The sequence below is a fragment of the Miniopterus schreibersii genome (assembly GCF_964146895.1).
Source record: "Miniopterus schreibersii genome assembly, chromosome: 20".
Lineage (NCBI taxonomy): Eukaryota > Metazoa > Chordata > Mammalia > Chiroptera > Miniopteridae > Miniopterus > Miniopterus schreibersii.
The window spans coordinates 6262585-6285322 of record NC_138122.1 but is presented as its reverse complement, the minus strand read 5'-3'; the positions used below and the strand labels follow the sequence as shown (position 1 = coordinate 6285322).

The following is a 22738-nucleotide window of genomic DNA, read 5'->3' as shown; positions in this document are numbered from 1 at the left end:
AGTTCTCCACGGCCAGCTTCATAGAAATATATTCTATTGAATAACATTTTACGGTTTACAAAGCACCTGCTCATCATTGTCTCGCTGAGCTTCACTTTCTGGTTCTGCCTTGAATATTGTCTTTCTCGGTGTGATGACTCTGATACCAGCCATGTGCCCTAATTCGTGTCCCCAGAGCCTGTTCCAATATGTGTCCGTCTTGACATTGTTTACTCTGCGCATCCTGCTCCAGCCAGACTCTCAGCAGGCGGCTTAAGCTTCTGCCCCTGTTCCCTGAGATCCTGGCTGCAGAAGGACCCGTGTCCCCCACTACTGTTCATTTTTCCCAAAACAGGGACTCAGCTTCTGGGCGGGGAAGACAGATAATCTCAGGGAAAGGGACATGTTGGCTTCAAGCCCATACTCTGAAAGAAGACATGCCAGAGGTTTCCCGAAGAAGAGGGTTGGTCTCGTGGTTCTGTGTCGACGTGTGCTCGTGGCAGGGATTGCGGCTCACGGCCCCCTGCGGTGGAAGGCACGGCCTCCCTCTCCTTATCTGCCCCTCCACCCGGCAATGGAAGCCCTGTTCTAATAAGTGTCTAACTGCTTTCCTCACTAGCTATCTGTGGTGCTCCTTTAGTGGCCGCTACCACCAATGGGAGCCCTGTGGCATGTCCAGCTGCCGTGGTGGGCTGCTCAGGGAGACTGTCCTGGCTCCGAAGGGCCTTATTCTCAGGCATCTCTAATCCCTCCCACACTGAGTGGCTGTGATGCTCTGGGCACGTCACTTCTCTCAGGCTCTTCAGAGTCCGCTGATTAAAAATGACCCCTGATTCTTGTTTCCCACTCACAGCCCAAAGCAAGGTATTATGTGTAGCCTACCTCAGATTCACAGGGGAAGATTTTATTACTCAGGAGCTCCGAAAACATTGTTTTTTTTCTTCAAACCCTTCAGGTTGTTCTTCCCCTTGAAGTTTGAGTTTTTAATTTTCACGGTGCCATCGTCACCGCCGTCACCATTTTCATGTCATCATCATCAACATCAGTTAAGGCCCCACTTCGGAGCACCTACGCCGTGAATCGCGTTGCTCTGAATGCCACAGAGCTGGAACATCGTATTTGTTGAAGGCACCTGCCTTCAGAGATCTTAAATGTCTGTGTGGGGAGGTGAATAGCTGCCCAGTGCCACAAGTATCTCCAGGCACATACATAAAAATAGACAAATAAATTATATTTGTCGTTGGAGGGGAACTTGCTGCGTAGTTGAGTAGGGAGGACCATGGGTATAATATCAGGAAGGTCATGAATTCCAGAATCTGTCTTCTTCCTATGAGAAAAGTATAACCGCCTTTTACTTTCTTTCTCGTTTTTGTCTCTCTGCTTTGTCTCAGGCTGGTTGAAGGAAAGAAGGGGGTCAAAGTGGAAAACAGACCTTTCCTCTCAAAGCTCATCTTCTTCAATGTCTCAGAGCATGACTATGGGAACTATACTTGCGTGGCCTCCAACAAGCTGGGCCACACCAATGCCAGCATCACACTCTTCGGTAAGACTGGGCCCTGAGCTGGGCAGTGAAGGGAGGAGAGTGTCCTGTAGAGCAGGAGGAGTTGGGAGGGAGGCCCAGAGGGAAGGTAGGGGGGCATCCGGAGTGGTTAGGCAGGGGTGGGTGAGACGAGGAATGAGGGGGGTGAGAAAAAGAGAGGGAACGAACACTGGGAGTAGGCAGAAAATTTAAAAGTAATGCTCATGTCCCATTCTATAAAGGGAAAACCCTGAGACAGGAGGAAAGCATCTGGGGATGCTGAGTGACAGTCTTTCCTCCTCAGTGATCGCTCCGTGAACTGACCGTGGGGATTATAACTGGGCGAGACAGTAAAGAGCCCAGGGAGGGCGTTTACTGCATCAGTGCTTTGCTCACTGAATTGGTGCAGAATGTTACCATTTCTGAAACTTTTCTGGCCATTGGGACATGAGAGAAATGGAATTCTGTTTATGAAAGTAGAACGGTGCACCTTGGGATCCCGAATAATATTAGTTTCAGAGGGAAGATAGAGAAAATGGGAATTTCCCTGGTTTTCCATCCGTATCAAAAGGTGTTGTCTGGCTGGATTAAGTGACATCGTCATTCATGCATCGACTCATTCAACAACTATTTACCGAAGGGCAAACGTGTGCAGGGGAAGTTGCTGTGCGCCCATTATACATTGGCACCGAAACCAGTGCCAGAGGAAGCTAAGGAAGCCAATACACCAGCCCCTCTGGAGCAGTGCCTCCTAGTTCTGTGAGCAGAACAGCTCCAAGAGCGGCCTGGGGGCGTGTCTGCAGCATCAGGCCCCTGGTGAGGACTTTGATCCCTCAGTAGATGCAGATTCTCCCTGTGGGCACAGGGTCCTTTTCTGGTTGATTGGGGGGCAGATCCCTCCAGTCCTCACCAAGTTCAGTTAGCTCGTTTTCCAAACCCGTTCCCCTCAGTCTCCACGTAAACAAGCACTCTCCAAGGTGGTGGTGGAGGGGGGAAGGAAGTTAGCAGATAATTGGCAAGAACACCAATTTCTTTGATTCTGAGAACTCCCAGGTAATCCCATAGCTTCAAGTACCTCACCCCCATCCCTGGCTATGCCAGATCTCCCCATGCACACTGTATGCAGCTTCCCCAATAGCCTGTCTGTGCCGCCCATTGTCCTATCTCTGCTTCCAAATCACATTCTACCTTCCCTTTTACGCAGCACATAAAATAAAGCCCAGCGTTAGCCGAGAGGCTGGGGAGGGGAAGGCTGCCCTTGATCCCAGAGCTGGGCGCTGGGAATGGACAGCGGTGTGATTAGGGTGATTGATCTGTCTGACATCCCTCACACAGGGACAGTCATAATTGCCTCTCCCATTTGTCAGGCCTTTCTGGCTTTTTGGCAGGTGTCTGTCTGCATGGATAGAAGTGCCAGGATTAGAAAGGGAGGCGCCCCTCCTTCTCTGCCTTGCAAATCCAGGGAAGGCTCTCCCTGGCCTCCCACCCACCGGCCTGAGCTCTGCTCTCCCCCTGCAGCAGCCACCATTCCCCAAAACAGTCCCCCTTCACCTTTGACCTCCCCGCTCTTCTGATTTGAATGCATGAAATGATTTTGCGATTGGCTTCCACCGCTGCTGACTTCTTCCCGTGAGCCATCATGAGATGAGAACTGGCAAAAAAAGCAAGCTTTAAAAGTAAAACAACTGGCATGTGCAACAAGACATGCTGTGAAGGGGGGTCCTGCATCCGCTGTTTTCAGCAGACCCCCGTAGACAATTAAACCTCCGCCCCACCCCAGCCCTGCTGTCCTCTGTCAGCATCATCCTGTGTGGCATTTGGGACATTCCTACAATGTCCAGCTTTGTGAAGTCCAGGGTTCTCTGAAAAAAATACATTAAAAGAGATAGTATGTATTGAAACAAGCTTAGAAAATCTGGGTCAAGCACAGATGAATGGAGCCACAGGGGTTGCTCAGTGCAAGAGGCCTAAGCCTTTCCATGCTAAACCTCTGAGAGGGGGAAACGTTTGCAGCGCACTCCAGCTTTAATCAAGCAGACACCACTACTACTTTAGCCTCGACTGAGAGGCCATTTCTGAGGAGCCCAGCACAGAAATGCTGCGTGGGTGACGCAGTCCCATGGAAACAGTGAAAAGCCATCAGTGTGCAGGTTGGCTGGTTCCCAGGCCAGTCCCGACAGACACGGCAGCCCCTGAGCTCATTACTGAGGCTCTCCATCACCAAGGCCTCTGACAAATGTTACCAGATTGGGGGGGTTTCCATGTCGTTTCCCATTAGTGGAAGAGCCCCCAGCTCACAGACATCAAGGGGTTGGAAAGCGGCATTCACTTTATGTGAATATGCAGACTTCGTGAGGAAGTCCATTCTTCCACAGCATCATGGCAAGCCAGCTAATTTTCATTATTTTACCACCAACTTGCACCTAAAGCACATCCTCTCCCCCGACCTGACAGTTGGAAAGTGAGAAATGCAGGTGCTGGGAGGCTCTAGTCATGTCCAGTGTCTATGAGAGCACTTAAGCCACATGGGGGCAAGGATGGCCCTTCCTATCTGGGACCAGAACAATAGGATTCTGAGCCCCTGGTCCCTAAGACAGCAGACACGGCAGGGACCCAGAGTCCTGCTCCCATAACCCTGAATCGCAGTGGTTTCAGGCGGGCCTCATTCCCGCCCTGGAGCCTTGGGAGCAGAAATTCCAAAGTGAAACCAGATGGTGGGGATGTGGGATAGAAATCTCACCTGAAAAAGAACTCTGGTCCTTTGTAACCATATCAGCACCCAGCTCCGCACAAGCTAATTGTAAATCTTCTGCACTGGACATGCAAGTCTCCAGCGCCCTCACTTCCCAACTGTCTCAGCTACGTTTGAAGCATAAAGCACTTTTGTGTTTCTCACGCTGCATCTTGTCCTAGCACCTTTGGTTTTTGTGTCTTCCTTTATTTATCCATTGCTCCAGAAATGTTTGTGAGAGGCAGTATACAAACTATATATGGCAAATATATAGCTACTGTATATAATATATGTGTTTGTTTTCATTTCTCTCTCCTGTATGTCCCTCACCCGATTTAGAACTAAATGAGCCTACAAGCTCAACTTTGTTGCAAGGTCAGTATCCCCCTGCTTTATGGTTTCTCCCCCCCCCCTTTCTCCTGGAGCCCCCTTTCCCCTTGCTCCTTGCCCTGCCCTTCTGTGCATTACCCGAGGCTCCTATCTGTAAAGTTGCTTAGAGGATGGCAGGGGAAGCTAAGGTGGTTACTGGGAGCTGGTGAAACTCCAAAGGTAGCTCCCTTTTCTCTGCTCAACCCTTGCCCCCACTTCTCCAGACAGGCTGGGGGGGGGGGGGAAGAAACATCATTAGCATCTCAAAGCCCAGAGACCTAGAAGATGGAGAGAGTGAGATAGAACCAATAAGAAGACAACTCCAACCCACTGAGCGATTTTCCTAGCGAGAGTCCTATTGATCGCAGCTCAGCAAAGTAGTCAGCACCAGGTACCTGAAGGTTCACATATTCCCTAAAATGCATCAGCTCTCACAGGGAGGTTCTCCAGGGGAGGGGTCGGGCATAGCACACCCACCGTGCCTGCGGGTCGGGAGGCTGCTGTCCGGAGTGGGATGCCACCGAGTTCTAGTTCAGAGCCTGACATTGAGTAGCTCTGTGCTCTTGGGCAAGTCACTAAACCCTATTTAGACTCAGTTTTTCTCTTCTACAATATGGGATTGGTCTGCCTTACCTACCTTAGATTTGTTCTAACATTCAACTGAGGATGCAAAGTAAAAAGGCTTTGAAAACTGCTCGGTGCATTTGAATCATTAAAGTCCAGTCTCCAGAAGTGAGCAGAAAGGCAAGGACATCTCTCCATGCAAGGACATCGGGGTTCATTAACTCATTTCTCCCCACCCTTTACACCTTCCTCCACTGAAGCCCTTTCTCGTGATAGACTCCTGCATCTCTTGTGTCTGTTTGCACAGCCCTGCAGATTCTCTCCAGGTCCACTAGCTTAGCCGGAGTAATTCATTATAACTGTGACTAAGCACTGGGGCCGGAGGGGGCCCAGCAGGCTGGTAGAGTACAGCGCACGCTGTCCCCAGGACAGTGCCGAGCGTCAGCTAGCCCGGCAGGAAGGCCGCTCTGGAGACAGCGAGGGGAATGGCTCTCACCCTCCGCCCCAGTCCCCTGACCGCTCCGATCCCACCTCGCCCGCACCACCCTGCCTGTCCATTTGCATCCAGCTGTGCAGTCATTGGAGGGGGTGGGAGACTTGGACGAGGGGAGGAGATGGAAGGAAATGAATGATCTGGGAAGCCCTTTGACAGATGATGAAAAATACTTCCATCAGGAAACAATTCAGGGATGCCTTACTCACCTTGGTGATGCAGATGCCTTGGTGATGACCCACAAACAGGAAAATGAAACAGTGGAGTAGGAAGGGGAAGGGGACTCCGAGGAAACATCCAGGGTCCACTGATGACTCAGCTTACATGTATTGAACCTCTGCGTGAGGCCTGTTCACAGATCTGAAGCAGAGAGCATGAGACAAGCTCCTAACAGATGGTAGAAGGAAGAGGGAGACTGGAGCTGAGACGGTACTGCTCCAGCAGGTGCCCTTGGGAGGGACTGAGCTCATCGGATCACTCAGCCCTTCATCCTCAGAGGGGACAGGAGCTTTCAGGACAGGCAGTGGTTGCCAAGGAGTTAGTGTTTAACTGAAGGTACTCAGCTGATAGAGGGAGCATTGTCCCGCAACAAAGCCAACCAGACACAAGCAGCTCACTACCCGGCTGCCCAGCTGGGGACCCGAGCAGGCGCTTCATTGTCGGGCTCCACCTGCTGAGACGGAGCTGTCCCGCCTCGCTTCCCGCAGCCGTCGGCCATGCGTGAGGGAGAAAGGATCCCCGTGCCCGCTCTCCGCTCTGATCCCAGGGTGCTCTCAACCCCTTCTGCTTCTTGCTGAAGGCAGAGCAGTGGGGCAGGGCCAGGAGGCGTAGACGGTAGACATCTGGTTCATTCCAGGGCTTGGGTTAGCGTGGTTTTCAGGATAACTGTTGGGCGCTTTTGTACAACTTAAGGAATGTTTTGGAGGAAACAGGCCTCACACCTTGGACATTTTCCCGTTCAGTTGTGTTCTTTCCCCATTTCCCCCCTCCTGAGGTGGTCTCTGGCAGAATAGAGAACTGCCTGCTTTCTCAGGGCATACTCCAAGTTATGCTCGATTCGTCTCAGAAATACCAAGCAAGATTTAAACAAGAGCATGGATTTCCACTGACAGGGAACACTGGCTTTAAGAAAAGGTCCGAGTTATTTTGCCACCCCATAACTGGACAGACTAGAAAAGTTCTTAGGAAAGAATTGCAGCCCTCCTCAGCATTTTCTGCCACCCTTGAAATATTTCCCTTCTCCCCTTTTGCAAACACAACAGATTGCCTGTCGCCCTCCCTTATTAATATTTGGTGGTGCCGGACTCCTGCCATGAGAAATATGGACTCGGGGACGCGCCAGCATCCCTCACTGCTCCCCGCCACAGGCAGGGGAGCCGGGCCCACTCTGCAGACTCAGCTGCTGGGTGGCTGTTCATTTCCCATCCACTGGTCCTCTGTCTTTTATCTCCTAGGCATTAAGTCAGATTGGATGGTATCAGTGGGCTGGGAAAGGGTGGCTGATAAATACCTGTGAACCTCACAGTGACAGTCCAACCAACTTAGAAAAGAACGGGGCCTATAGTAAACTGCATCCGAAGGGACAGATTGCAGTAGAGAGATAAGTTCTTTCCTGCAGAGAATTAAAGGTAGTTAAAGAGCCCAGCCACCCAGCAGTTAGCATTTCTACAGCATATGTGTCTAAATACTAGAAGGTATATAAAGAAAGTTCTTACCCTTTTTCTAGAAGGTTTGCGTGTTCATCCTGACTCGAAACCAGCCCTTCGCTGCCCGCTACAATCAGACGGCAGCCCTGTGCTTACGTAGGCACCTGGACGCAGCTATGAACACTGGCTTTGGTGACAAAAATATCACTTTGTAGATTTACCAGAGACACTGGCTCGGGGGGTTGGGGGGTTGGGGTGAGGTTCTTTATTTTTTTTTCTTTTATACAGTTTTTTTCTTTCTTTTGAATATTTTGCTGCCATTGTGCCTAGTTTGTCATGAGTAAACTGACAGAAATATCACTGATTGCAGTCAAGCTCTTGGTGAAGAAAACACAGGCTTGGATTTTTAGGGATTGTTTGTTTTCTTGATAGCCAAAGGTTAATGCAAAGACTTGAGCTATGACTAGTACTCACTTTGGGAGCTCAAGCTTCTGGAAGGTGGACCCGCAGTGACAGAGCATCCAACGTGATAGAGAAGACGGTGTTGGCATTTCTACATCTCTTCTTGGGACCAAGTGAAAGGGAATGGGTTAAAGGGCACCATGAGGGGTGGAGAGTAAGTATAAAGAATATCTTGGCCCTGTTTCCCCCTCATTGTGGAGGGGTAACAGCCAGGGCAGAAGCACATTCCAGTTAACTGGAGGAGTTGAAACACTGCTGCCTGGGAATGCCTCAGGGTACGTTCCAGCTGAGGTCAAGGATGAGTGTCCAGTGGTCCTTTACCTGCGTGGGGATTGAGAGTGTTGACCTTCTTGCAGGCAGCACGTGCTGGAGATTCAGGGGAAAAGTAGCTGATGGGAACAGTTAAGCTGAACCTGTTTTCAAATCTTTATTTACCTTCTAGGAAACCACTTCTGGTACCTGGAGCATAGCAGAAAATTACGCTTTCAATTTCTTTCTATCTTTCTTTTTTATACTTAGAGCTTTATTTTTTAATTTATCTTTATTGTTGAAAGTATTACAGATGTCCCTCTTTTCCCCCATTGACCTCCTCCCCCTGGCATCCGCCCTCTCGCCCCACAGGCCCTCACCACAGTGTTGCCTGTGTCCATGGGTTATGCATATATGCATATAAGTTCTTTGATTTTCTGTTTTTGATAGTTCCAGCATGCCAGACTGCCAAATAGAACCCTTCCCTGTGTCCTTACTCCAGAAGTGTCTAAACCAGCACCTGTCACTCTAGGGACCCTACAGGTGCTCTGCTTGGAGACTGGGGTGAAAGCCCTGTGGCTGCTTTATCCCCCCAGAGCCTCTCTTTAGACAGCCTTCCTTCGTTCCAATTACCCTCCTTCTAGGTACAGGGAGACTCAACTCAATGGTACCTGAATGAGACAGTCATGAACACACCCCCTCCTTAACTTCTGGGCTGGTTTCTGTGGCTCAGCACTCACTCCAGGGACTGTCCCTGGTAAACACACAGACACATGGCACCAGGACTCCCATCTTCTCTGCCACCCTGACTCTACAAAGGTCTTCTATGAATCACTCTTTGATCTTTGACCATAGATCACCTCGGACTTTTCTTCCGAGTGGCTTCTCAGGGTTGCTAATACCCACTTAGATCAAGAGGGATATCATATCTCAGGTACCTTCAAAGACTAGATTGAAAGCTTGGATGCAGATGTATATTCTGATTCTGGTCAAATGCTTTAGTTGAGTTTAGGTTGGGTTGAATGTAAGTTGTCTTTCCTTCTACATGTGAGATCTTTGCACAGAGAAGGGTGTAACTTCAGTATAGGAGATTTTAATGCCATGTTTTCATTTTTCTCAGCTTTGCTAAGGTATAAATGACAAAATTGTAAGACATTTAAAGGGTATGTTGTGGTGATCTGATATACAGAAACACTGAAAGTATTTTTCATCTTTATATCCAAGGTGAACAGCTGCTGAGGCCTCTAGCTAAAGATGGAGGTAAACAATTAGAAATTAGAGATTGTCACCACCTCAGGCCACTCAAGACATATTATCAGCAGAAAAGCCTCTGTGGATTGTTTGGAGAGCTTGAAGTAGGGGAAAAGGGGATCTTTCGTGGTCTAGTCAGCAATGAGGAGCTGGAGTCCCAGCATTCCCACCGGCGGGTCCCAGCAAGTTCAAGTATAGCAGCGGCACAGATGCAGGTCTTACAGCCTCAGGTTGGTCCAGAGAGATGAAGCCCTCGGGGCCAGCTCGGTACAGTCGGACTCATCACGGGAAGTCACCTAGCTGAGGTCTGGGCTCCTCTGGCTCCTGCAATAGAGCTCAGCAGTGTCTCTAAGATGAACACATGGATGCCGGTCAGACTTTTACACCTCAGACATAGCACGGTCGCCTATATTCAAATCATTGTGGTATAATCCATCTGTGTGGGCTAATTTTATACTTAAGGCCTACAGACTTCAAGTAATTTGGGGATAGTCAGGTGGCCAAAGAAAGAAAGTTGTTCTATGAAGAAGTCTTTATTGGCTTGGGGGCTCAGACTTAAAGGTGCACCCTAGTCCTCTGCTCAGACAAGGTGGCTGTGTTAGTGCTCTTTGGTTCAGCAACCTAATTTGAACGTCATACCTGTCCCCAACTCACCCGTTATGGCAACAGACTTTCCAGGGCACCGGAGGGGTGCCCGTGTGAGGGCTAGGCTGTGGTTAGGACAGCAGGAGGCAAATGCAGCAAGAGGGCTGGGAGCGCTGGCTCCTTCTCAGAACCACCTGAGGGCAAAGCAGGTGCCTCCGACTGCCTTCTACCTTAACAGTGGCTTGTTTTTAATTTCTTTTAGAAGTGAAATCTACAGCCCTGACCCCTTGGAAAGGTTGGTATGTTTATTTCCTGGGCAGCTACTGCCTTGGTGAAGATGAAACATGTAAATCTCCGCCTGCTTCCAAACGCCTTCTGTCCTGAGCTAACCCAGAAAGCAGCCCAGCGGGTCTCCGCCCCGCCCGGGGCTGCGCTGTGCCCATTTAGATTAACCCACCCCGAGGACGGTCCGTTCTCCCCGGGCAGCTTCCACTAGCAGAAGCCTAACTTCTCTGCTGCCAGCACTAACGAGCACCTGTCAGTGCCCAGAAGAGCTCCGCGTCTGGGCGCCTCTGCACCAGGCCTGCTCTTTCCTTCACATGGACTCTAACACACCGACCTTAGACCTTAGACCTCGCATGCCTCCCTTTGCTTCCCGCATTTTCTCTCTCTCTCTCCTCTCTCTTAGAACTGGAAGGGCAGTGGTGGGAGGGAGAGGAAAATGGAAGGAAGGGGGAGGTTCTTGTGTGAGTCACTTGCCTACAAATAAAAGGAGCCTTTTTTAAGGCTTTCATTCTTGCCAGATGTTTCTGATGAATAATTGACTCATCACAGTGTTCTGGGACCCTAACTGCCCTGATCATTAGTCTGTTTAGGCCTCTGCAACCCTCTGATGAGTTAGAGGCAATAAAGGCATCCACTGTGGAGTGGAGGTGTGGCTGGACGAAGTACAGGGGCCTCATCTCTGTGGCCCATGTCACCAGGTAGATGGGCTCAGCTGTCGCCTTGGCCAGCACAGGCTCTGGGAGAGCCTTGCTCCAGGATGCTGTGGTCCACATGCCTGGACAAAGGTCATGCCATAGCATCCTTCCAGGTGCTGGGCATTGTGGATGGCCTATGTGGTGCCCGCCTTAACCAGTGCCCAGTTGGGGCAGGCCCAGGTCCTCATTCCTTCCACTCTTCGTTTTCTGCAGATGAGTGAGTCACACAAAGCAGCAGCTATGAGTGAGTGGGAAGGAAAATTGCATTTGGAGACAAAAGTCAAGGGACCTTGGGAATGTCACGTAAGCTCTGAGGCCCAGTTTCCACCTATGGGAGTGCAGACAGCAGGCCTACCCTCGTGTGCGAGTGTTCACTCACTAGGGGCTAGAACACCCTTTAACTGCACACACTCGGCCTGATGTCCTAACCCCAAAGGTTTTACTTCCATGTACACTGGCCTTCAAGCTCAGGAATTTGCAGTGACTTTTATTGGAAAGGAGGGGAAGGGTGTTTGGAAGGGGAAATTGAAGTAAAACAAAAGGCAAGGTAGGAAGAGAGTTTATGTTTTGTTTTAGTTTTTTATTTTTCTTCCCCAAGTAGAATTTTAAGAAAAAGAAAGACACAGAGACAAAATATGGGCTTGACTACATGTATCACAATGTTCTGGCTCTTTCTTTCCTCCAACAGGCATTCATTGAATCCCTGTGAAGGGCCCAGTTAGACACAGAGGGACCTTAAGAAGCTTATAGCAAAGAGGAGGGAATACAGAAGTTAGACGGATACTGAGCATTGTCACACAGGGCCTAGGCATTGTAATAGTGGGATGCATGTGGTGCTGTGGAAACAAACCACTGCGAATCACGGAAGGCTGCCTGGAGGAGGTGAATAGAGGCCAGAACAGAACCTGGAGCAAGGTGTGAGTGAGTTGAGTGAAAAGTGCTTCAGGCAGAGGGTGTGAGTATGAGAAGGAAAAGGAACATGGTCGGCGCTCTGCGTGCGTGCACGCGTGTATGCAAACGGTGTGTGCTTGTGCTACGTGGAGGTGGGGGCAGGGAGAAACCGAAGGGCACACGGCAGGAAGAACCACCAAGGAGGCAGAAAAGCCAGCAGGTTATGAAGTGTGGAGCGAGCACTTGGAATAGCAGAAACACCGTCTTGGAACTTTCCTAGAGAATAAACTGGAGGGTGGAGGCCTCAGGTGTGAACATCCAGGGAAACGGAGGGAGAGCTGCGTGGCCGCCTTCTCCTGGAGGCTGTGTGGAGAACCCCGCCTCTGTTTCCTCCTGCCGTCCAGCTTGGTGCTGAGAGCTGGATGGGTTGGGGTGAGGGGGGAATGTGGAGGGGGTGAAGGAAGGTGGGAGGTGGCCCCCCACAGTGAGTGACAGCCCCCCGTGGGTCTGGGACAGGAGATGCAGCGTGGGAGAGCTTGTCTAGGGTAGCAGTTCACAAGAGCAGGCTCTGGGGCACTCCGTGGCCTTTTCCTTCATCTGGGGGAAGGGATTTCTGTCAACAGGTCAGACGCCTCTCCAAGGGCTCTCTGTGGTGCTGCCCAGCAGGCAGCAGAGCCACAAAGGAACTCTCAGATGCTTGGCAATGAAACTGGACACAAAGGCCCAGAGAGCACCTGCAGAGTAGCCCTGCCACGTGGGGTGCCTGCCAGCCACAGCAGCCTCCCCTGTGGCTGCGGGGCCCCTGGCCCTCAAACAAGGGTTCCGACTTTTCTTACATGGTACCACAAACATGCCAGGCCCTGCTGGGCTGGGCGCCTGGCTTGTGGCACCCTCCACTGGTGGGCGCCCCGAAAGGAGGGAAGGTAGGAGAGCATCTAAATGCTGGGAACTGTCATTTCTTCCCCTGCTCTTCCCCCAAGACCCCTTCTTAGCATTTGCCAGGAGGCAGGGATGGGGAGGGAGTGTGCTGGGATGAACGGGGAGTGGGTTTCAAAGCTGTGTGAATGTTCAGGAGCGCAAAAGAGATGAAAGGGAAAAAGAGCCAGGTGCCCATAGATGCGTGTCTGGCAAGGAGCGCCCTGTGCCAGGTGTGCAGAACACACTCAGTCCTCGTGCGGTGCCCACGTGGGGTGACGGAACACAGCCACTGCCCTGCCCTCGGAGACATGGAGCCCGGGCCCACGAGGGCCGGCTCGTCCCCTGGGCTCCGGAAAAAACGTGTGTCTTAGAGTCAGCCACAGGCCCAGGCAGGGCTCTTACTGTGAAGGTTCCCGGACTGGCCCAGAGCAGAAGGGTTTCCACCCAGGAGAGATGCAGCCTCTCACCCCAGAAGGCAAGGGTCGTGGGTTCTCTCCCGGGATTCCCAAGAAGGCTGCGTCGGTCACAGAGTGACTCGGTAACAGAGAGAGGGGCTCTGAAGAGGGACTTCCTGGCAGATGCCTTTGGTTTAGTGTAGCCAGGAAGGTCCCTTCCTGCAAGGTGGAGCGTAGAATAGTCTCCTTGTGTTTCTCATTATGAGAACTTGAGCTGCCAAAAAAATCCTGGCCTTGAGAATGCTGGGACCTGGACAACAGGACCCGTGAGGTGGGAGAACGTGTTGCATTTCAAACTCGTAAGGATGGAGAGCTCCCCACGGGCGGAGGTTTCTCCTGAAGGCCTAGGAAGTGCAATCACATGGGCAGGGCTTCCAGCCAGGAGCGGAGTGTTTCCTGTGCTCAGCATCCAGGTCAGGCAAGCAGCTCTGGCCTTTTCCTTCAGCCCGGTGAGGACATGGGCCTAGTGAGGACTCCTGCTTTAAATAACGTCCCATAACTCAGCGCAGCAGAGCAAGTCCAGGCCGAGAAGGTGCCCTGCTGTCTTGGGTGCCTCGTGTGTGCTGTTCCCGTGGTGGGCGTTCTTGGCCACTGGGCTATGGAGCCAGGACGCTTGTGCTCCACAGCGATAGGAAAGCTACCGGGAATTTTATGACTGCATAGTCTTCTTGCCTCCCATAGCTGGCATCGTTTCAGTATTGTTCGCAGGGCAGGTCGGTGTGTGCCTCGCAGGGGAAGGTGCGTCCATCTCCCTCTCACAGACATCGTCCAGGGCAGGCTCCGCAGCCCCACCTCCACCTAAACCTTCCCTTACCTCCAGGGACACGGCCAAAGGCCACCTGTTTCTGCTTGTTCCCACCTGCACTCCCTGTGAGCCGGGCTTGGCTTTTTAGTGTCTGATGCTTGAGCTCGGTCTGCTGTTGCCAAGACCAGATGGGAAGAGGCCAAGAGCTCCAGGCGGAAACCTGCGCTCTGCCCTGAGATGCAGTGATTGACAGAGGACGCGGAGCCCGGGCGGCAGCCGCAGGGAGGCAGATTGTGGGTCCAACAGGTCCTTCCCGGCAACAGGCGGAGCAGCTGGGGGGGGACGGGAATGGTTAAGGCAGGCAGGGCTCGGAGGTGGTTGGGTGACGGTGCACGCGATGCAGGGGTCTTCCTCCGTGGAAGCTCTGTGTAGGATATTAATAAGCCCGGCACCTTCATGTTGAACTTGACCTTGAGCCACAGCCGTAGCATAGTACAGAGTGAAGGAGCCGTGGCCACCGGCGCCCTTTAACCTGAGCATGGTGTTCTCTCCTCGCCAGGGAAGGCGCCCCACTATATAGTGTGCCCGCTGGATGGAAGCTAGAGGAGGCCCATTTGCAATGCAGCCCCTACCTAGGGAGCGGGGACCACAGATGCTCCCAGTTAGCGAGGTGCCCCAGCTGAGGCGAGGCCCGAGGACAGCTGCCCAGGCACTGCCGCTCCCTCCTGTCCTGGCTGCTCCGTGACTCGTGCGTTCTGCCCACAGGCCCGGGCGCGGTCAGCGACGTGAACAACGGGACGCCGAGGAGGGCGGGCTGCACCTGGCTGCTACCCCTCCTGGTCTTCCTCCTCCTCAAGTTTTGATGTGAGTGCCGCTCCCCACCGGGGACTCTGCCGCCACTGCAAGCGCCACACGCCAGCACCGGCAACTCCGACGGCAACCAGAGCAAACCCCTTTCCAAATACGACGTAATCCAGTGAAATTCAGAGAAACACAGCCCATTGGGACACAAATTCGAGGGAGGGGAACAAAGAATACTTCGGGAAAACACGTTTAAAAAGGAAATCGAAAACCGCCTTGCAGGCCTCGCAGATCCGTAGGTACAGCTGAGTTTTCTTTCTTTTCCCAAGTGGGAGGAGCGCACACCGGCCTTGGACCCACCCGCAAGCTGCAATGCGAGGCCTCTCGGTTTCCAGGGTGGGCGAGGGCTCCGCCACTCTGCCCACTCAAGTGCCCCTGCCAAGGAAAACCCTGGAGTCGGCCATCCCAAATTCAATCAGTCACTAGAGACGAACACAGAGTGAGACGTGCGCCCAGAGGTGCCCCCGGGGCCCTCCCGTAGACTGTGCCACTGTTGTGTGTGTGATGAAACGCCAATTTAAAAATAAATAAATAAAAAGGAAACTAAACGAGACAGCCTGACAGCTACACAACCCCACAGTCAGCAGTCACCACAGATCTTGTTAACTTTCTTTTTTTTTTTTTTTCTTTTTTCTTTTTTCTTCATTTTACTACATGGACATCATGGATAATAAGGGTTTCTGATTCATTAGCAATTTCATTAATTATATTTTCTGATATGAGTCTAGAACTTAGTGCAAAAACAAGACAAAACAAAAACCACACACAAATGAAAGGGGTGAAGAGAAATATGTTTGTTAAAGATTAAAACGTATAGTGCACTTCTTAACTAGGTTTACAACTGGTGGACCACACACCGGGCACTAACCGCCTGGTGAGGATTTGGCAAATCCACCAAAAAAAACACACATCCGATTTAACCAATATCTCCACCAGCGCTACAGATTTCCCTCATTCCGCATTCAAGGCAGACACTGCTGAGCTTCTCCATGCTGTTTAGAAATGGAAGGGGGGTCTGCACTCGATCTTGCGTTTGTTGGCTATGCTTTTGATGACATATATTATACAGTATATATATACATATATTTTTTTTGTTAGAGTTCTAGCCATTTTCTTTCTCAGCAGGGTCCTTTCTCAGACATTACTGCATGCTGTATATGGCGTTAGCTGTGTGTTGACCTTCTAAAAGATGATAGAGTTTACTGGTAATTGTGTAATCAGCTCCTGCCTCTTTATTTTTGGGTTACTCACATGTCAGAGACATTTATACAAAGTGAACAGAGAAAAACAGCACTAATACCAGGCGCAGCATCTCTTCCAGGTGTGGCTCGCAGAGGCCCAGGCGGGCGCCTCGGTTCTCCGTCACCAACCGACAAGCAACTGGACAACTAAACAGTCAGTAGCCACTCACTCTAGCCCTAAGGGAACCTGATGCCTTTGTGAGCACTGGAGAACTGAATCCTCTTGGTTCGTTCTATTTAATTTCCCACCTTTGTGTGCGTGTGTATGAAAGAGAAGAAATGCAGTTTTTAGATCATCTTGTTCCTCCCCCGAAGTCCGGGGACCAGAGAGGCCTCGGGGAGGGTCCTGGATGTGACGAGGGAAAGTGGGATCGGGTTAGGGGAGGGCGGGGTTGTCTCTGACTTGACATTAAAAAGTGTTCCATGTCCCTCTTCACCTGGCGTGGTACCTCATTCTCAGGCGGGGACGTGGGGAGCAGAGCCCGGGTGGCTCAGGCGTGACCAGGGAGGGGACGGCTCCTGACTCAGGCTCCTGCTCCTTAGACCCCTGATTGGGGTGAGCGGGGCTGGCTCTGTGGTACTTGCTCTGAGGACAGAAAGGACAGTCAGAACCCCGTCAGTCCTCCTCACAGAAGCAAGGGCGGGCGGGTCTCAGGGGCTCCGGGTCTGCGATGCTGGCCGAGGCCGCAGGATCCTGCTGCGCCCAAACGCCTCACCTCAGAACTGGGCAGACTGTCACCGTCACATCTAGTTAAAGACAGGCTTTTACATGAGATTAGTTCTAGGAGGCGGTGTAGGGCGGCTATCACCAAAACCAAAACATAACAGAAGAAGACTTGAAACACTGCGGGTTGGTATTGAATTATCCCAAATCCCATCAACTGATCTTTTGGGGACTCTTCCCTCCATGCCTGCTCTCCAAAGCTTGCCTCTAGCCACAAATTAAGAGGAGAAGTAGTTTTAACACAAAATAATATTGAAATAATTCTCAGCCATTCTGGGAATTAAATAGTATCTCAAGATTCACTGAGAGGTGGACGTCAGGTCGGAGCTGAAACTCTCGGGAATTACTCTACATGGGACCTTGGGGGTCAGTGCCACCTGAGAGGAGTAGCAGATGTTTGCAAAGGAGTCCACTCATTTCCCGTGGCTACTAGAAAAGTTGAGAAGACTGTTGGCTTCATGTTTGTGTGTGTGTCCTATCCTTCCACACTTACCACCCGGTGTCAGACACCCCAGCGCTTCTTCCCACAAGATGATCAGATGGTCGGGAGCAGTGTGAGAAAGCCTTGCAGATTTGGGCTGAGTTGGTGTCATTCCTTCATTATATTCCAGAACAACTAAAGCCAAGGGTTTGGGGACTGTCCCCTTACAATGAGAGTGGGCGGGTGAGATTTGCTAGGTCTCTCAGGCCCGACCTTCTGCAGACAGCACTCGGAGGATTTGGATGCCCAGCGTGGTTCATCGGCCAGAGTGGGAAATGCACACACAGGTAATTCCCATGTTGCTAAACTCGAGCCCAGATACACCTCTGAGTTAAGTACACTGAGGCATCTGCACAGAGAGGCGTCCCAGGCTTTGCTGGGACAAGAGAGTACAGCGACACAGGAGCTCCCATCTGAATCAAAACTTCCCTTTTCATAGTGACTGAGCGGGCTTTGATCACTCCATCACCATCCTCCCAGGAGTCATTTGTAAAGTGACAATGGTAACTTCCTAAAGCGACGTTCATGAGGAAGATATTTTACCCCTTTTCGAGCTCCATTTCCCTTCCCATCTGGGGTTCTTGAGGGCTCTATTTATTCCAAGGCATGTCCGTTGTAGAACCAGCTTCGCCATAACTGATGGGTTCAGCAGACAGAACTTCCTAATCAGCCTCCGGAGGGGTTTCCTCTCATCTTCTGCGGAGTGTGCCACCTGAGCCCCCATCTGCTGAATTTTAGTCTTTAAAGGAAGCATCCAGGTGCCCATCAGCAAGGACCTTCAACCAGGTTTAAAGTTCAGTCTGGGAGGACATGGTTTGATAGAGCTGATGGGGACAAGCCTCAGGCCTGTCCTCAGGAAACAGGAGCGTGGCAAAATAGTTCATTCGCGTAAGTAAAGAGAAGCACCTCGAATGCTGCATGCAGCTGTTTTTCTTGGCACAGGTACTGATGGAAGACCATACGACAGGCTGGCCTGGATTTCAAATGCACGTGACCACTGGAGACTCGGACATAAGTCACTCACACTTTAAGATTCACCCACTACCCTGAACATTAGTATGCCCCTTGAGGGGATCATGACTTAGGTTTGGCAGATTTTCCCGTGATAGTCTCTCATATGTGTGTGGGGGTGGGGGTGGGGGTGTTCAAGCCCTAACTACTGTAACCACGCCTATAGAATCCCATCCACCTTCCACCAGAATATCTGTTCCTCTCCAGCCATGCAGATGTGCAACAGCCCTCAAGCTCCTGCAGTTAACTCTTTCCCCTCAATGCTGCTACACAATGGGCTTAAATGCCTAACTTGAAGCTTTGTATGTGTCCTAGGACTGTCTTGATGAGTGGGACTCGCAAAGCTGAAGCTGTAGTCACAGCCAATGATCCATGGATGTTTGTTTGTTTTGTTATAGATGGTGATGATAAATGACAGTTACTGTTACTCAAGCTGGAGATAAGTTAGCAACTGGTTTAACAATAAAATCCGATTGAGATTTAGCACATTTCATTGGACTACCCATCTTTATCGGGCACCCTTGAGCCATGAGTTCAGAAGGAAAGATCATCACTCCAGTCAGTCACAGGATAGACCCTTTAATGGGCAGGTTTGTTTGATAAAAATGTAAAATTGGAATCAGCAAAACATCCCCAATTTTCTATTCTTATGATAATGTTTTCTTATGGCAATGTTTTGACGTACTTCTCACTAGAGGAGAAAAATCTATCTGAAGAGAGAGATGGGGCAAACCAGGTGGTCCCTGCTCCTGATGAGCCCGCATGCTCCTGCGCTGCTGTTGGCCACATGCACATGCACACCAGCCACGCAGCCTTCAGACAAGCAACTTAAGAATTGGAATTAGCAATATCTGAGGGAGGCACCAAATAACTCTTTCTGGCATTTTTTTAAACCAAATCTCAGAAGTAATTTGGGATTTAATTGTGTAGTGGTGTCTCCTTTGTCATCCCATAACTGCTCAATCAGGCCATTCTAAAGCCTTAATTTTTATCTCTCTCTGCTCTTAATTCAAATCCTATTTCCATGATTGTCCAAATCTGTCTGCCTCCAAGGCAATAAACTCAAATTAATATTCCCATGATTTGTGAGTAACTGAGACCTCTGAGTCTCTGCATCTTCATTTTCCTGTCTCCCGCAACTCCATATCTTCCACACCGCATCCATAGCATGTGACTAGAGTGACATGGTTTTGTTTAGAAAAGACCCCCTAATTCCCAAGCTCAAGTTAAGATCATTCTTACAATTTACATCTGATGCATTATCTTTTAGAAAGGAGTCTTGGTTTAGCTTTAGGTATTTTATTTACCCTCAACAAAGGATATGTTTCTATTGATTTTAGAGAGAGGGCAAGGGAGAAAGATAGAAACATCTATGTAAGAGATGATCGTCGATCGGCTGCCTCCAGTATGCTCCCTGACCGGGGATTGCACCTGCAACCTAAGTGTGTACCCTGGGCAAGGATTAAGCCCACAGCCTTTTGGTGTTTGGGAAGATGCTCCAGGCAACTGAGCCACCCGGCTAGGGCTGGTTTAGCTTTGTGAATGTTGACTTTACCCCCATGCAGACACAGATATCAGCTTCTGGAGTATTGTGAAGGTATATAGTTTATTCCTATATTTTAGGGAATGATAGAATTATTAAAAAGTGAATGATTTCTCTTTCAGAATATCTAGAACTTCCTAAAAATATAAGTTGGCTATGGCTGTAGCACTTACCTTGTTTCCAGGGAACTTAATTTTGGAGTTTCTGAGTACCAGTGCAGTTTTTTGGATACAGAACTGGACTGCTGATCAGTAGAATTAGGTTCTTCTAGTCCAGATTCTGTTACTACCTAGTTGGGTTCCCTTTCCTTATCTTTTATATCAGAAGTTAAGATGGAAGATTGCTAATTTTTTTAATCTTTAAAATTCAATAATCAAGTAATTGCAGATTTTATAAGATTTATGTAAGAAAAAAAATGAGGAGAGCTATGTTTTTGATTAATGACAATTGAAGGTGTAAATCTGGGACATTCTAGAGCCAACACATCCTGCTTCTTTCCAGAATGGCTCCTAAGCAAAGAACGCATGCAGCCCTATGTGCTATTAGGGAGAGGTTGAGGAATGCATGTCAGCATTGGGAAGGAGTGTCACCTAATAAAATACAGTAGCTTCTTCTGGAACAAGAATTGATGTCAGCCCCAAGCTCTTGTTCCGTTTTTACTCTCTATATGACACAAGCAAAACAAGAGAGAAAAAAATAGCACAGATCTCAAAGACTGGAGAAGTAAAATGTATTAGAACTAGGCAAATTCTCAGAGTTCTCCCTTGGACTATGTTGTACGTGTGTGTGTGTGTGTGTGTGTGTGTGCTACTTACTGTAATTACTTAATTACTAATTTTTCAAAACAGATGACACCCGCTATTCCCAAGATTCATCTTTAAAATAACAAGAGGTAGTAATGAAAAGAGGGGTCTCCAGAGAAGGTTTTTAATTATCATATCACTCCATCCTGGTAAGTGTTGTGCTCATGGGCCCAAAAATGTTTGTACAGGTGTAAATGACATATTTAGGCATCACTAGCTCAGTTCTCAGTCCTGAGTCCCCCTCACCATTTCACCCTGCCCCCTACACCCTGTGATTCATTGTAACCCCTCTTTGAAGAGCATGAGGACCAAAGAGGCAGTGGGCAAAGACGTGGCCTGGGGCCCTTGTCTCCCTCGGAAGGAAGAGCAGGAAGAGAAGGGAAAAGATGAGAAATGCTTTCATGTCACCAACTCAAGCCAGCAGCCTCATTATTTTCACGCATGTCCTCAATTCTTCTCATTCATATTTGACCACTTGGAAAGAAAGACACACAGGAGCTAAGATACACTGCAAAAGATGCTGTCTGTTAAATACAAATACAAAATTATTGTCTAAAGTGTCCTTCTTAGAGATTGACAAGCAATAAAAATGAAAAGAAAATGATAAATAGAGAAGAAATTTAAAAAGATAAAACTTATAGTTGAGTTACAGGCATGAGCAGGTCTAGGCACCCACGTTTCAGATGTGCTCCGCGGTGTCAGAAGGAAGCTCTTACAGCCAGAGGCGAGGCCCTGCCTCCTTGCTCAGCGCTCACTGTGAGCCCAGGCCCTGGGGAAACGCAATCAGATTTTGCATATTAAAGGTGGCCTGTGCTGCTGAATGGGTTTAGGTAGAGGAGACAATATGGCACAAGCAGCCGAAAGGCGCATTCAAGCCCTGGATGATCCAAGGCCTCCATTTCCGACGGGTCTGATGCATGTTGCGCAGGTTGCTCTCGGAAGGCCTCCGAGTTCTGAACCTGCCGGTCGCCTTCTGCTCTCTTCCCCGGTTCATATCTATTTCCTGAAATAGGAAAGGTCCTCATTTGAAGCCAAGGGAAAGCCTTTGGGCAGGTGTTGGCCTTGTGGGAAAAGTAAGAGTCTCTGTTCACACTCAGTTAGGAAGAGCCCTGTTTTCTGGCAGCGTGGAAGGATGGAGAGCTACCATTCTCAGACCTTTGGATGTTCGGCTACTCTTGGGGAATCTGAAGAAAATATATAGATGCTCTTAAAAAAAAAGAAATGCACCCAGATGGGTGTGGCTCAGCGGTTGAGCGATGACCTAGGATCCAGGAGATTGCGGCTAGATTCCCGGTCAGGGTACATGCTTGGGTTGTGGGCTTGATTCCCAGTCGGGGGCACGCAGGAAGCAGACAATCAATGACTCTCATCACTGATGTTTCTATCTCTCCCTCTCCTTTTCTCTCTCTGAAATCAATAAAGATATATTTAAAAAAACAAACAAACAAAAAAAAATGCAAAGAGGTACAAATGCACAAAATGCTCTAGACAGTTTCAGATGGCCTATGGACCACTTGAAAACTTACCCATGAGCTCCGGGTTAAACCCTACTGTGATGGTTCACCCTGGATTTTTCTCATAGATTCTTGCATTTATCAAATATATTTGATAAGAATTGTGTCCTACATGCTTTTGAATAAACAAAAAGCAGAGGACCCTCTGGAGTCACCCAGGGAGTCCTCTGTGGATTAGAGCCCATCATTTAGAAATCAAACTCATAACGATCTATCTACCTGCACAAGTTCCTTGCACCTAAACTTTTTGCTGACCAATTCTTCTTAGTATATGTTCCTTACTCTGACAACTACACTAGTTTAGGTTAAACCAAACCTATTTGTGCATTTATTTATAATAGCTAGAGATTATGACTCTTGGTATCAACCAAATAGCTCGTAGCCCACACTGAGTCAAGGAAATCCAATCAACCCTGGTTTTGTTTTTTGTTTTTTTTTATTTAATTCCATGTCTGTTAAGCCTAAAGTAGTCAGGACAGCAAATTGGGAGAGTTTATTCTTTTTGGTAACATTTTTTTCCTTGTTTTCTGGATACAAAATGCCCTCTCCAAGGGTAAAACATTTTATTTTCCATCTACTAAGCATTTGACTGAAGCAACAGCAGCACAACACATGTATGCAAGGGTCAAGCAAACCACTTGCCCAACCTTAATTCTGACAAGAAAACTGGCATCCCACGGTGTAATTCCAATCAGAAGTGACCTCCCTCTATCACAGGGGCGC

At 49.5% G+C, this 22738-nt stretch overlaps 1 protein-coding gene across 4 annotated transcripts in view; it reads left to right on the top strand.

Annotated features, from left to right (window-relative positions):
• The window catches only part of NTM (neurotrimin), an 873264-nt gene extending 856890 nt beyond the window's left edge, over positions 1-16374 (top strand). Inside the window, exons 7-10 of one of the 4 annotated variants that reach the window (XM_081122643.1) lie at positions 1371-1522; positions 4569-4604; positions 10111-10143; positions 14603-16374. In XM_081122643.1, coding sequence (XP_080978769.1) covers positions 1371-1522; positions 4569-4604; positions 10111-10143; positions 14603-14700 — 319 coding nt within the window. In that variant the 3' untranslated portion in view covers positions 14701-16374. The remainder of the gene's footprint in view (positions 1-1370; positions 1523-4568; positions 4605-10110; positions 10144-14602) is intronic. The other 3 variants (XM_081122645.1, XM_081122644.1, XM_081122646.1) reach the window with 3 other exon arrangements.
• Positions 16375-22738: the final 6364 nt, after the last annotated feature.